The sequence below is a fragment of the Aphelocoma coerulescens genome, chromosome 4, assembly GCF_041296385.1.
Source record: "Aphelocoma coerulescens isolate FSJ_1873_10779 chromosome 4, UR_Acoe_1.0, whole genome shotgun sequence".
NCBI classification, from domain to species: domain Eukaryota; kingdom Metazoa; phylum Chordata; class Aves; order Passeriformes; family Corvidae; genus Aphelocoma; species Aphelocoma coerulescens.
This window is the reverse complement of record NC_091017.1, coordinates 17552018-17568378: the sequence shown is the minus strand read 5'-3', so window position 1 is coordinate 17568378 and position 16361 is coordinate 17552018. Positions and strand designations below refer to the sequence as shown.

The following is a 16361-nucleotide window of genomic DNA, read 5'->3' as shown; positions in this document are numbered from 1 at the left end:
AATGAGTTGATCTGTTAACAGCTAATGCACTCTGCTGCTCCCCTTCTCTTCCCCCCACCGTAATCAGCCTTTTGTCACATACCAGTGAAATCCATTAGCTGCAACTTCCTTATCAACTTCCAAGGCTTTCCAGCTACTAAGATATTTGCATATTTAACGATTCATTTGACTGGTATCAACTCTCACTCACCAAGTGCTTGAGAAGGAAAACAAGGCACAGTGTGTAGAAATCCTGTTTAAAAACAAAAAAGTACCGGCAGCTCCTTTCAATAAACAGATTTATGTGAATTAATGGGATTGGAGTAGACTTGGCAAAAAATTTGAGAAGTATCAACAACTTTTGGACCCATATTTTAATTTAAAGATTGTGAGTACAGGGGAAAGCTCTTCCGTATTTAAATCAGCTTCAAATTTCACTCTATTTATTTATTTCACTTTTTCTGCACTACTTGCACCAAATTTCCTTCACTTGTCTACTTCTGAATTCTCTCAGCAGTACTACTTTCTAGTACTTATGACATCACCACTACAATGCCAACATAAAAATAAATATTCAGAAATCAAGAACAGGAGCAAGCTGATAAAGCCTTGGGAACATTCTGTTTTGACACAAATGTCATGGTAGTCTTATTGGTAAAAGAGCTAACGGGGGAGTAATGCCTGACAGTCACACAGAGGGGTTGCCAAGTGTGTCTTTATATACACATGAATTTTGTATTGGGTCTTTAACACTCTGCATTAACTGCTTTGCAGGCACGCTTCCGAAGAACGGGAAGTACATAAAAATGTAAAATACTGACTTATCTCTAACAGTTTTTGATGGCTTTCAATAGATTCACACACTTAAGACTTTTGTTACTTTGACAGCTAAACTGGCTGTGTTTTCAGCAGCTGAAGACACCACATCTGTCAGGCACTGAGTGTCTCACCACCAAGGGTAACACCAAGAAAATGGCAAAGCTGGGATACTATGCCATAACAACCACAGCATCACATTTGGCTCCAACAGGTGGGCAGATGACTGAGAGCTTGTATTTTGAAACCTATTACAATCAACAAAATCCCAAGCCTGTGTGGCTGGGTAGACTTGCCAGTCCATGTGCTCAGCCAACTTTTAGGACAGATGGGGCAACTCTATCCCAGTGTGGCTGGGAAGCAACAGAGCCACTTCCACCCAAGTAAGGCAACTCTGCATCACCCTCTTAGTACAACATCTATGTTCATGCTGTTTTCACAGCAAATCCGAGACATGACCTTGCTTGAGGCATCAGCCTGGCCTCCATCCCATGCAATACAAAGGCATGTGATATCCCTCAGTGGAAATAAACCTGCATTCATACATATTCCTTTTTTCCATGACTAAATTTACAATCTAAGGGGATAGAAGTGAGGTGATACAGCTACAATTGTTGCAGAGTTCAGTGCTCCTGAAATTCTGTATTTCAAACAAGGTGTCATAAAAAGGTGTTGACATCTTGAGGTTGTCAGATTACAGCACTATTATCTTCACAGTGTGACAACACCTTTGTTTTAACTGTCTTTTAGTAATGTAAATAGGCCAAATTGCAGCATATTTAAGAATTCAAATAATAAACTGTTATTAGGAATCATGTAATGTAACAAATACTGAAGGAAATAACTAAACAACACACAGAACAAGTTGTGATAAGTAAAGATGGACAAGTGCTTTACTTCCTCAGTTATTATTTAATGATAGCAATATAGCTATTTTCAAAAGCAAAATTTAGTCTACACCATTTCTAGTTGATGGGTTTTTTTTCCTCCTCAAATGCCTTTGAGAAAACAAAACTTATTTCTCTGCTTTAAAATTTTTCATGATCAATCTGTTACCTCTGGCTTCAGCTAAGCGTGCAAAGTGACAAGAGGGAGATGGACAGCTCACACTCTGAATGATTTGGTACACAGATGCCTAATCATTGTTAATGAAGCACTGCAGAATGCTGCAAAGAAATATCAAACAGCATAACCTCATGCTAACTTGAAACTGATTTAACTTTGTTTCAACACTCCTGCTCACCACATATATGAACTCCAATTATATACAGTTATGGGACATTGCCCATTCGTAACATCTTTGCTGGGAATATGAGATAGTAACTGTTAATAACAGGGGTTAACATGAGGATGATGATACTGCTGATTAACATATCTGGGAAGAAAGATTCAATAGCCTCTTAGTAGGCAAAATGTTAACCAGAGGTATCTGTGACAAAGTCAGATATTCTTTATAAAATTTAGCTAAGCAGCCTCATACAGTCCAGCAATTACATGCACAGTATTTAAGGCTTCATTATATTAAACCAAACCTCTTATAATGTTACTTTTGAGTAATCTTTACACCAGAAGTTTCATAGCAGAAATACACTTTTCAGAAATGTAACTGACATCCTGTTCAACACCGTTCATTTAAGATGATAAATTCTTTGCATTAAATACACTGTTTATTATAGCTTCAACATGCTTTTATCGATGTTGTTTAGACAATTTATATTTACATTACTGGGCAATTATGAACAAAAAGGCAGTTCAGAACATATTCTCTGGTGCACACAGGGCAAAATATAAACAATAACTGCTACCTCAGGTTAAGCTATATAACAAAAACAAGCTAATAGACAACAATGTATTTTATTTCTGGCAGCACTAAAGGTATTTTATGCACTGTACACAGGGAGGCTAACAAATATGATCATTAATGCAATATAGCATTCAGACTAGCATAGCACAACTGTGTGGAAGAGTTAATGCTCGTGGAAGAGTTAATGCTCAGGAACTAAAATTCATTGATGACATTGACTTGAAAGATCCATGAATAGCATTTGGAAGGCCAGCTCAGTTAATTTTGAGGTAAACTGAAGTTTTATTTTGAAACTTGAAAATTCTACCCTGCAATAATTAAGTATTAAGGCTAAGTTGCATGACTAAAATGATGAATGGTTTAGAGAAGATAACCAGCAATTTTCTAGTCAGTGTTTCTCACTCCACAGCAACTCCACAATACCACATGAAATGATGAAGCTGCAGGTTGTAAGCAAGCACACAGAAACATGTGGACTGTGTGCTTGAATCCACTATGTGTTCACCAGGCCAGACGCATCAAGGAAACTCAGAGGAAAACTAGAGAGGTTCACAAGGAAAAAAGGGTTTCAGCAGTCCAAACTACAGACTGTCAGGACATGGGAACTCAGGGTGTGCACATTTAGCTGTCCTAAATACCTATCACTGGATGAACTGAACCTTCAGAGAGGGCAAACCTCATCTTAGCAAAGTGTGCTGCTGGGCTGACCAGAATGCTGCTCTTCATGTGTGAAACCCTCAACAAAGACCTCAAGAAGTTTTAAATATTTACATACCACAAGAGAAGTCCTCAAGTTTTGGGCTTTGTGATAAAAACCCACAGTTTTTGTAACTCCCCTCATCCCCCGACTAGTTTGCTTATCACACTTGATGAAAAAGCAATTATTGGGTGTATCTTCCTCAAGAAAAACAAGCCCAAGTCATGCTACAAAACACCCAAAAATTAATGTGCATTTTACACACTTCTCATACAAATGTATCCAGGGCTGGTAGGAAGAAGAGAGACATGATTTGCCTTCTTACACACATGAAGTTTTACCACTTCTTCTGAGAAGGAAGGGTGAACGCTGTAATTTAGGGGCAGAATATCTTGTTATCTGTCTATAAAGATGCCAAAGGAAAGATCTTTATCTTGCTTGAAAAGATATGCAGATATTTCCTTAACATTTCATTTTCTGCACAAAATATCCCTTTTGACTATTCAGGGCACCAAACTCAGTGAGGTAAAGCAGGGTGAAAGCTGCCAGTGAGCAACTGTAAAAAGAGCTGAAGTTTCAGTCACTTAGAAACAAAGGCACAGGTCTAAATGAATGCCTGTGGAAGAAACACATTCCATACAAGAGGGAAGAAGACTGGAAAACAGTAAGGCAGGCCATCCTGAATCAACATATTCAGTGCAAAAATAACAAAACACCCATCTTTTTTTAAGAAAAGTTATTTTTTTCAACCTACAATAAGTCTGTGGTCCCAGGTGTGTCGAGAAAGCTTTGCTGGTGTGTATCACTCTATACAATACAGTCAAAGCAGTTTGTGTGTAAACACAGCTACATCAATGAACTACAATTTGTTCTAGTAAAAGAAAAATCTTCCCACACAGTTATTCTGAGGCAGTAGTTGATGTTACAGCCACTCTCAGAGTACTATTTATCCCAGTTTATACTGCTATATTAGTATACAGTTCGTAAGTTGCTTAAGCATCCCTGCTATAAAACAGTGCATCCCTTGCATGCCACTAATAAATTGTTTCAGACCAACTTCCCACTTCCCCCCCTTTCCAGTGTGCTGCTTACATACAAAGCCATCAGTAAGACAAACATAAAAGAAAAGGTATGCCTTCCTTGAAATCCTTTAAGTGCTTCAGCCTATATTCCCTGCTCTTCACAAAGCCTCAGCAACATGCACCACATCACACCATCTATGCCAGCAAATCCTCAGGCTCCAAGACTTCCTGTCTGACAAGGGACTTACTAAAGCACCACCAGCTACCTGCAAAAGCCTCTCCATTGTATGCTGACTAAATATCCATGCCTTTATAAAACATGAAGATAAAGCTTGGTCTTCTCCTTTTCCTTCTACCATGTAAGGATCCAAGGCCCTCACTGAAGACTAACAATTGGAATAGAAATCTTGAACTAACAGGAATGAAGCAGTATCACATTTAGTGAGGGGCTCCAGTAATCTGTCTTGCTAACCTCTACCACAAAAATACCCATGGGCTTAGTTGCCCAAAAGCAAGGCTCTGTTTATCTGAATAGTGCTTTTCCAATTATTCTCATCCATTTCAGATCAGTACAATCCTGTCCAGCTCCTGCAAGTGAAAGCTCTCCAAGAGCTCTCCTAACCGAGTTATCACCCTACCTGATGTCTTTTACCCAGCCTAACAGCATATGATTTTGCACTTCTGTAAGAATAACAGCTTTTGGTCATCTTAGAATGAAGTGTAGGTTGTGTTTGCATTAACCATGATAACACTTTGATGGCCTTCCTGGGAGGCAGCTGATTGCAAATACTGACCAGAAAAATCTTCTTCATTATTTATGCATTGTGAAAATCACCCAAACTTGCATCTTAAATATAATGTCCAGTAGGTGCAAGATTACCCAGTAAGAAGATATATTAATATCATGATACTTACAAAAAGCAAAAGTAGAAGTGGAGTTATAACAATGCCCTGGAAGAAACAAACAAAAACAGTCTGTTAGGGAGGCAGAATAATCTTTACTTTCTTACCTAAGTACATGGAAATACATAAATATCCTTTAACATCATAGAAATTAAATAACAAGCTCAACTTTGCTCTTCACTATGTTCTTCAACATTTGTACAGCTATCATTTTATAAACTACACTCAGCACAAAGTACCTTGTTTTACCTTTTTGCACCTAAACTCTTCCGTTCTAAAAGATCTGATACACAGAAATATGGATCATTTATTAAAAAAAAAACATATTAAAGCTCTCCCCTCAGTGTGCTGTATCTTAACTTCACTAAGCAGCTCCTCCTTAGGGGGAGACTTGTGATCAAGTCCCATGCCACCCAGTCCCAGGTCCTCTTCTGAGCACAAGCTGCATCAACTGTGATGAATTAGGTGTCGTGACTGTGTAATGTAAGCAGATATTCCCCAAGGAAATGAGCTGAGATCTCAAAACTCATTTCACTTGATTAGACTTCATGTCTCACTGGTAGAAGGCAAGTCTTTCATCTAATTTAATCACACAGGACCACCTCGGCTTTCCACATCCCCCAGGCAGATGCAAGCAAAAAGATTTGTTGTCTTCACTGACAAGGAACAGGTTTAAAGCTGATGATTGGACAAAACAGAGGATTTTAAGTTTCATGAAAGCAAATCTTAGAATGAGTTGTTTGGGTTGGGAGTTAACATGACATGCATCACTTTCAGAGCTGCAAATAGCAATTCCCCATCATCCTTCCATCTAACTTCAATATTTTATTAGGGCTCAATAAAATGATTCTATCATTTAATTCATGCTAATTCATAGAGCTTGCTCAGAACTTCTCTAGGCCAAGACTGTTCTTCATCCAGATAGGTCACAAGAATAGCTAGTTTTTCAGCTAGTCACAAACTTTATTTTTAAAGGACAAAGGTCCAAAAATGTGCTCACATTTATCTAAAAGGGTGCTTATTTTATGTTTTATTTAGCTATAAGTGAGAAACAATTGAACAAAAAAACCCAGTTGTCCCCTACTTTTCACCTAACCTTGAGTAACATGGCTTTACTTCAATCTTTTGGAAACAAATATAGAGAAAAACTTTAAACAACTAGTTTTGTATTTGCTTTCTGCATCCACAAAAATCACAGATCCAGACAATCAGCCACAGAGAGTTCCTATTGTGTTCCTAAAACAAAATGCAACAAATAAATGCCACAAATTATAGCAGACGAGAAGGATCAAGGAGGTAACAGTTAAGCTGTGCAACTTGAAGGCTCTGCAGAATTTAAAAACATATTTCAAAATAAATAATACATGCCATATCTGACTGCCCCACAGCCTAGCTATCCATAATAATTTATCTTTTTGCAAATGTGACAATTGAGATAGATCATAAAAGACTAAAATGAGAAGTAGAAGCAGTGAGAATTGCTTCAGGGAGTCACTCAGTATTTACAGGAGGTCTAGACCAAAATGCAGATAACAGATATGAAGAAATATAAGTGTTCAAGTACAGCAGCTGGAGAGGAAGAAACAGAAGTTGAGGAAGGGAGGAGGCACCAAGGGCTGAACTGACACTCGCACACAGCAGAATCTATGAGGAAGAACTGACTGCAAGATCTGTGTAATGTAGGTACAACACAGTCATTTCATCAGAGTGACCCAACTCCAGCTTTTAGGGACTACTGCTAAGCAGACATGAGCCAGACTTTGCCCTTCTTCCCCTATCCCCATTGACAACTACACTGCACACCTCAAATACTACCAAACATTACCAAGTGCCTGAGTATTCCCCTGGCCTCCTGTAACTTTGGGATGGCAGAACACCACTGCAGCAGGGTTCTACCTTCAGGCCTTTGCACGAGTGAAGAGGAGCATGGATGGAGCAGGAGGTGATGCTCCAAAAGCATCCTGTACTCCAACTAAGCATTGAGTGTAGGGAGAAGAGAGCACACTGGCAGCTTGAGAGCACAGCCAGCTCTCCTCTGACTCTGAAGGAATGCATTGATTCAGCACCATTAGTCACTTCTTATGCACTTCATGCCTCAGAGTGGTTTTATATGTTACAAAAAAAAAAAACCAAAAAAAACCCAAACCCCCCCCCCCAAAAAAAAAACCCAAACAAACAAACAAACAAAAAAAAAACCAACAAAGCCAAGGTAAAAAACCAAACCAAACCAAACCAAACCAAACCAACCTTCCTCTCTTCCTCTTTATCTTGCTGATAAATCAAGATGGTGTCCTTCCTCCTTAGGATGGGAGCTGTGACTTGCTACTTATTTACTTTAGAAGCTTGCTGATATTAACACAATGGGCAACAGCCACTGCTAGTTCAAAGCATGTGTCACAAAAGGAAATGGCACCTCTGTGACAGTAACACTTCTTGTAATTCTGTAAGTGGAGAGGAAGAAAATCCTCCTATACACCATAAACAGTTTCCTGACTGAACATGCTGCAAATCTAGCATTCAAAAGGTCAATTCTAGCAATTTGTTACTAAATTTTGCTATTAAACCCGGTGATCTTAGTAATCAGAAGAGGGTTTCCTGTTGCCTCACCGCAGAAAGGATTTACAAGGTTGAACTTTCCCATTTGCAACTCATAGGCAATTCCCTGGGAAGCTAAACAATTACCTGACAGAAGAGACTGTTCATCTTAAAAAATAGATGTTGTTGCTGAATCAGAGTAATTTGATGTTAATGTTTTATTTTGATAAGGAGTGCCAGTTTGAAAAACCACAGGGATTACATTAAAACCAAAGGGGTTTTTTCTTCAGTCAGTAGTGCTGTGGTGGCTGTGATGGTTTACAGGTGCAAGCAAGGCAAGATTTATTCAGGGAGGGAACCTCTGTTACCCAGCCAACTGATGGACTTCGGGGATATAAAGCCCATTTATATGTTACCTGAAAACACTGATGTGCTTTTATATGCTAAAGCCCTTCTCTTCAGGTTCCTGCCCCAGATTTGAGGAAGGGCTTACCCAACCATGGTGTATCTGTCTAAAAAAAGGCATTACCTTTCCCTGCACACAGCACCTTGCTTCGACACATTACCTCTTCATTAGGAACATGCTCCTCAATGTGCTCATGAGCATTATGTGATGCATTTCAATTCATACCCACTAAAGAATAATAAATAGAGCACTTCGAGTCTAAAGCCTACTGACAGAAAATGCAGGAGACAATTTACATTTTGAAGGTAAAACCCAAAGTCTGATTCACTAAGAATAAAGAAAATGTGGCAGAAAACAGTTACTCCAGAGCCCAGCTTGTGCTCCAGCAGAGGCTTCACAAAGATGAGAATATTCTGACACTGGCAGGGTGGCTGCTTTCTAAGACTGCAACTGGCTGAGAAGCACAAAGGAAGCTAAAAATTAAAATAAAGATGACCATTTCTAAGTCCATTGGACACTGAGACCATCAGAGAGGAAAAAGGAACTAAATTTGACAATGCTTTTCCCTGCCTTGCTTTCCAGGCAAGTGCTGTCAAGTACATACTGTATGGAGATAAACAGATTGTAGATTAGCACTTCCAGCAAAAGCTGAGCATCTGCCCTTGAGAATGCAAGGTCATTACACAGTTTTAGCATCTTCAAAGTTCGGGTGGAGTGTTAAGCTTCCTGACTGCTGCCCACAATGGAGTCAAAGTTGTAAAGTGACTGCTGTTTGCTATCTGCAGAAAAACTTTCAAGAAATCCATTTACACCTCTGATGTGAAAGACTGACTGAATATATTTCAACGATTTTAGTGGAAAGGGCAGAAAAAAATGTCAGCCTGACATGAGACACTGATACAACATAGGAGTCTGAAGAGTCAGATACCTGGAAACATCTCTCTGCAGTAAAGATCATGAAACTGATTTTATGTAAGAGAGTTTCAATACAGATTGTGTGTGATAGCATGTACATAAATATACATATTAACAGCAAGGATGTACTTGGAGACCCATTTAATGGTTATTTGCTTTGATTAGATAAAGTTGCTAAGAGGTTTTCTACAGGTTTCATCCAGTACAGCATTGCTGTAGAGCAGGTATTAAGAGGTGTTTATTTTCCAAAAGAATATATAAAATCAATAAATGGAATTGCCTGCCAAATCAGACAGGGAAGGGAAGTCACATAATGAATTTGAAACTATGGTGGCAAATCATTAAGAATGAAATTATGCAAATAGGAGGAGAAGGGTGGGCACAGATCCAGAGGGACACATGGTAGAAGACAAGTAGGGATTATTGTAATGAGGCATGAAATACATGTGAACTTTCCTTCGTTTCCTTTACCCACAAATTTCCCATGCAATTTTTCATCATTCTTACAGGTCATCAGTACGACACGCATGTGGCAATCGCTAGTGAGAAAAACCTTAACCAAAGTCACGTCTGATTTGTATTAACAACCAGGGCTAGAAACAAAAAAAAGGGTTTTGTAATCAAGGTTCTGAACAAATATGTATTTTCTGAAATCAATTACCTACTCGTGCTTAATGCTACAGATGTTCTTGAATGCTTCACCAGAGCATGACACAAAAGAAGCAGAAGTGTAAGCAGTGTTATGTAAAAACTTACTGGGCAGCATTTCCATGCTACTGATAGGGTAAGGTCTGAGAAAAAAACCTTGTGAACACTGGATCATTTCATCAGAAGACAAGCATAAATGAGAACTGAAAGTTAGTCTTCATCTGTGTACGGCAGTATTTCTCATATTTATTTCAAGAGTTGCTGGCACTTTTTGGAAAAGAAATATCAACCAAAAAAAGGATTAGCTCAGTTGGTTGGAATATGGAGTTAACAACGCCAATAAACCCCAGCCTGCACATCCCACCTCACCATCAAACAAACAAACAGAACTGTAGTTTTTATTACTACAATATGAGAAACTGTATCGCAAAATATGTATTATTTCTGTTTCTTATGTCTTTTGTTTCCTTGATTTTGTGCTTGGAAGTGGCTTTTCAATTTTTTTTCTTTGTTTTATTTTTAACAAGTTTGCAGACAACTTTATAATGTTTTACATTTTAAAAAGAGAACCCTGCCTCTAGAAAAGTGCTTCTAGGTCTGCATTAGGCATGTTTGTGAGCAACAGGACAGCTAGCACCCAAGTTCTGACAGAATACAGATGTTCTCCAAAAACAAAAATCACAAAACAAAGAAAGTAGGCACTCCTTAAGATTCAAAATCTGATTGTTCAGTGTTTTCACTAACATGACAGATTGTAAAGATCATGGCAGCACTCAGAGCCAACTCTCAGTCTACTCAAATGAAGGAGAACAAGACCCCCACTATTCTCATCCCTCAGACTGGTCACAGCTCCACACTTCCACTTCACAGCATCACCCCTGAGTAAACACACTGTTTATTACCTGTGATACCACATTACTCATCATTGTGAATAAACTGATTTAAAGTGTACTCCCATGTCAGACTGCTTGGCAGTAATTGTAACTTCAGACATCATATAGAGAATGATTCCTTCTGCTGATACACGGCTTTCACACACCAAAATCTTCAGAAATTAGCTGCCTTCTCCCTTTTTCCATCTGTCCCCATGTAGTTTAAAACTATGCAGAACCTCTTGACAGACACCACAGATCAAGATAAAACCCCCTATGCTAAATATACATACTTGGTTCCAAACCAGAAGGGCAAAAGCCACTAAAAGTCAAGTTGGGACCAGGCAAGGCCTTGCATTCAGGAGGCACTGAATGCAGAGGGGGCATAACAGAAAAGGGCCTGATAACATGGGTGCAGAGGCAACTGTGAATTTTACATATCTCAGTTTTTAAGAACTAAACCATTTGAACACTAAGATTTCAAATCTGTAACTGAAGTGTCCTAGTATTTGGATCCAGTGTCTGCAGGAGCCTCCTTGAGACAACCTTTATATGGGATTTTTAAACAGCTTTTAATATTTTGTAAGCATGGCTATACAAACTATACTGTTAATTCGACTTACTTAAAGATGGCAGCGGAGATGACAGATTTCTGTTGACTGAGATGCTGGAATTGATTTCCACAATAAAGCATGTTCCCCCCCTGTTTCTAATGCTGTGCGCATGTAAATGACATAAACGTTTGGTTTTATCTCTCGCAATCTCAGAGATTAAATTAGACCTTTCTCATATTCTTGTAATTTCAGTCATTTCCCCAAGATGCAACTTGTGTCCCTGTGTTGCTCCCCCATGGACATCACAGAAGCTCCTGGTGTCACATAATTACCTGTCTTTTGTTTTCCGATTCAATTATTTTCAAAATTATTTCAAGTGTAAAACTCCTACTACACATCCCTCTTCTGTCAGCTACTCTAATGACATTGTTGGTTCTGAGAAGGCTTATGCAACTGCAATTATTCAAAATAAAATATGTAATTTAGCTCTTTATGCCCTGTTTTTTATGAAATTACTGTTCTGAAAGCTGGGGAGAACAAAGGCTGATGAATTGATGCTTTTTAGGATGCTAAATACACCCATTCTACCCATAATAAATAATGGTAACATCTGAAAAGATACTGAAACGAGTATGAAGTTAAGTTCACACATTTTTGGTAAAATCATAAACATTGTGCCACACCAAGATGACAAACTACAATACAAAATCAAAAATGCAATTCTAAGTAACCCTAATTCAACTATAATAATAAAAAAAATCACAACATTAGCTGTAACTTATGCAATTAGCCCAATATTGGATTTTAATAACAAAACTGTGAAATTAGAAGCACTATGTCAAAATGGCTTTTGATTTATCAGAAGGGGCAAAATAAACCAGATTTCATATCAACTATGAGATTATGCAGAAAGCTTTGTGAGTTGTTCCAGACATTGTACCACCTTTGTTCTGTTGTATTTATTTAGTGCCCCCAGTCGTGGGAATGGACATTAATTTGAAAAAAAAAAAAAAAAAAAAAAAAAGAAGGATGAGATGATATTAAAAGGCTTACCAACATCAGATAACAAGAGAAATCAAAAGCATTTCCACTAGTTATTAATAATTACTCTTTGCAGATGTTCCTTTTGCCTACATTTTATACAAGCACGAAAAAATGCAATCAAAAGGAATGCGAGCAGCCAGAGTTCAACAAAAACAGATCAGAAGAACAAGAAATACAGTGATCTGAACTACCAGCAGTAACTCTACCACACTTGTGACAGATGAAGTGTAAAGAATAGAACCAAAAGGAGAGAGCATTCTTTTCAGTAAAGTTGAGGGGCGAGTTTCTGGTATCAGATTGAGAGTTAAGCCAAGAATAAGAAGAGTATTTTAGAAAGGTAAAACTATGTATAAACCCAGTTTGCCCGGCTTTCCCAGCAGAGGGCATCTTCAACACATTAGAAATTTGCTTCTTACACAGCAACAGAATAGTTCAGAACACAGCAGTAAGGACCCTGAAGTTTTAAAGCAGCCATGAAAACTTCTTGGTGCTTCGCAGGTGATACGGGAGTAATATCTGGAATGATGTACAAAATACAACACAGTCTCAGTCAGAGTTGGAAATGACCACTTCCATCAAATGACCTGAAACCATCAGTTAGATGGGAGCTGGCTGGCAGGACGTGGAGTAGCTCCCACAACAGGTGGGATCCCAGGTGCTGCTTCTGGCCATAGTTCCCACCCGCTGCAGCCTCTCCGCAGCAGCTCTGCGTGTGACCAAGGAGATTCCAGTGGGCCTTTGCTCACGTATCTGGAACAGGATCAAGCCATACCCACCAAACTTGTAATACCTTCCTGCAACAACTTCTTGCCTCTTTTGCAACACATTCAATTCAGCTGTCTTGTTGCTATCTACAGTGCATTCAAGGATACTGTTGAGCTTGCGGGACCTACATTTTCCTCTTCCCATTTCCTCTTCATTTGCTTTTGCTGACCATCACTCCCGGCCCCAAGACCTTCTTCCTCTCCTTTACCTTTCACCTCAATGCAGCCTTTTGAAACTTCCTCCTATGCAAATATTTTTCATAATTCCAGCTCATTTAACACTGTCTGTTCCTATTCAAATCAATTTCTCATGGGGTATCAGCAGAGAACAAGATCACTGTGGCTCTGTATGTCAGGATAGGAGTTTATACACTGGTATTAAGTGGGCCTTTGCTAGAGGAGACAAAAGTGAGAAAGGAACTTTTCAATCATCCACACCCTTACTCTTTTTAGAGTGGGCCCCTTGTCTTTGCAAAAATCCCTTGGACACAATCCTGTAATTTTTACAACTGCAAGCAGGTTCCACACCATATGAGTATGACCTCAGTGGGACTGAGGAGGAAAGGCTCAGAGATTGTAGGATTAGGATGTCTGTAGGGATAAGCACAGCCCTTCCTTGGAAAAGGGTTTAAAGTATAGTAAGGACATAATAAACCTAATTACATGTGTTGAGGGATAAATTAGTGCAAGGTATTTTAGTGAAGTCTTAAGGACGCACCACAATTTCTCCTTTGTTTTGTACACAGAAAACAGAAATGCAGGAGCAGTAACAAACATGTTTCACAAGAAAAGTTGATTTTCAACCCAATTTTTAAGTCTGTTTTCTTGAAGAAGAAAGTTACAAAGAATCTAAATTTCCCCCTATATTGTGATCTATGCCGAGTCAGAGGCAAATCCTAATTTAAATTACTAAGAAACCATTCCCAGCAAAGCATGCCAGCCTCAGCACCTCTGCTCCCACAAAGCCATGTGGCACTAGGACAGGATGGCACTAGATGGTGCTGTGGGACCTTCCAAGGAAAACAATCTCATAAACCAGAAGTTACTGTATTGTTCAATTAGTCAGAGAGTTGATTCTGTATTTTGAGACACACTGAAGAGTCCTAAGTCCCAACAAAAGAAACCAGACCCGCAGAAATGGAAGGAACACACGAAATAAACATTCTGCTTTGACTGACACTGCTTTTTGGAGTAGCTAAGTGCCATGCTTCCACTGGAAGGTTTCTTGCCTCTCCTTCCCAAAGGAAAAGGATGCACTTTTTATGCTCTACACCAGCCTTACTTTAAAGGGTTCTACATGTAAAACTGAATTGAAACAGTCCCAAGTCATAGCTCCAACAGGCAAGATCCCCACAAGACTTTTCTATCATTTTTTGGGATTGGACCTCACCACCCTTTAACAGATACCATTTTATTCCGATCAATGTTGAAAAAATTATTTTGACACAATAATCTTTGAATTAAATAAACTTTGAATGAATTAATCTGTGCATTTACTTTTCCTGTCATGATGACCAGTTGTGTGAAAAAAACCAGAAGCATAAAGGAATGATTACAGAAACCTCAGAGAAAATCTATGGCAAATTCTAGAGAAATGAGCAGTTACAAGCAGTTATCAAAATTGATTCTACTGATTTCTTTCTATAGCTTTCCATGTAATTGAAAACTATTCAAGTAGAACAGGTTCTGTATAAAGACACCACCAACATATAAAGCAAAGCACATTTTGTTAACATAAACACTATGTTTAAATAAACTCTGATCTCCTTCATTCTTCTTCAAGCTAAAAACCTCAAACAGTGCAAATATAAACACTGTACAACTCCTCCTTGATATATGCAAGAAAATAAAAACTTTATGTAATGGGCAGGAGTGTTGTGCCAATAAAAACCTATAAGGATTAATTATGCATCAGTAGTAGTAAAACACTTTCTTAGCATTGCAAAGGTCTCTTGGTGACCTGCTATTCAGAAATACCATCTAAAACGTATCACTAAAGCGCTGGCAGAATTCTCCCACTTCCCCAAAATGTGGGTTTTATCTGTGGTATTCATGAAATGAGATACTATCACCCCCACCCCAAATCAAACCAACAGCATCGTTTGTCTGTAATTATTGTTATAAATTAGACAGGTTACATTGGCTTTATCAGAAAAATGTCTCATCAGCCAAAGTGCTACCTGCACTCTGTAAGGTAAGAAATGCCCTTCAAATCCCTCAGGATCCTTCAAGATCATTCCCAAGTCCACTGGAAAGTTAAGCTATTAACCATTAGTTTGAGAGCAAGCAAGCTCATACATTCTCTTTTTTTTAATCTTTAGTCTAAGTGCCCTGAATTGTTTTAGTAAAATGTATGTCAAAGCTCATTCAGTCTGTTTCCATTATTATTCTCAGGTAGGATTTCCACTCAGCATTGAGCATTTCTAAAGCCAAACCCAACCCAAAAGCACACAAGCCCATGCACACACAGAAACCCCCCAAGCCCAGCCCCCAATATGGTAATCTATATTGCCTGTGTTCTGTGCTGCCTGCCTGGCCCCAAGTCATCAATAATGAATAGAAATGTACAGCTACAGCAGTAGCCTGTGTCATGGGCTTGTCAGGGATTTTTGAAAAGGAACAAAAACACAGGTTTGCCATTTGATTGTGTGCAAATGCAGGAAGGGCAAAGCAAAGTGGTATTTAAGGAGGGGTAATATGATTAATACCTTTTTGTATGAAATGAACAGTTTCTTAAACCACACAGATTAGAAAATGATTTGCTTGCAATGCAACCGGTATTCTCCTAGGCCTGAGAATTCAGCAATAATGTTCATTCTGAGCACAGGGAGGAGAGGTTTTTTCTATTTTAAGATAATGAATACATACTCAAGAGGAGTCAAATACTACAGTTTACATAGAGGGAGAAAAAAAGGATTTGTTTTCCTAGGAAGCCAGCAAGTTCAGTGTCAAATAAATGTTCTTGAAGAAGAAACTTAATGCATGCAAACACATATACACAGTCAGTGAAAACAATGACATTAAAAAATATGCTGATCTTTATAAATGGGCTAGACAACATTAAGGTACATGTATTTATTATTTCTTTTCAAATGTTCCCAAATACATTTCTACAGACATTATGACTGTTGTCTTACAGGAGTGATTATCTCACATTTTACAAACAGAATACACCAGCTGGTACACTACCAATCCACCCCCTGGGGAGGGTGGTGGCAGACTACAAGATGTCTACAGGACACACAAAAACTAAACTGATTGAAAACCCAGTAGTAAACCCAAATCTTTCTTGCTTTCTACACCTTCATAAATTTCATATAAAGTCCTAATATATTTAATTAATAAAAACATTAACTTCCACAGTATCTTCTGTCGTAGATGAGCACATACTCTCCACTTTGG

General features: G+C 38.6%; 1 protein-coding gene across 2 annotated transcripts in view; it reads right to left on the bottom strand.

The window, feature by feature from the left end:
* The window catches only part of SLC10A7 (solute carrier family 10 member 7), a 142808-nt gene that overhangs the window by 45329 nt on the left and 81118 nt on the right, over positions 1–16361 (bottom strand). For both annotated transcript variants that reach the window (XM_069012854.1, XM_069012855.1), the window contains one exon: positions 5234–5269. In XM_069012854.1, coding sequence (XP_068868955.1) covers positions 5234–5269 — 36 coding nt within the window. The remainder of the gene's footprint in view (positions 1–5233; positions 5270–16361) is intronic.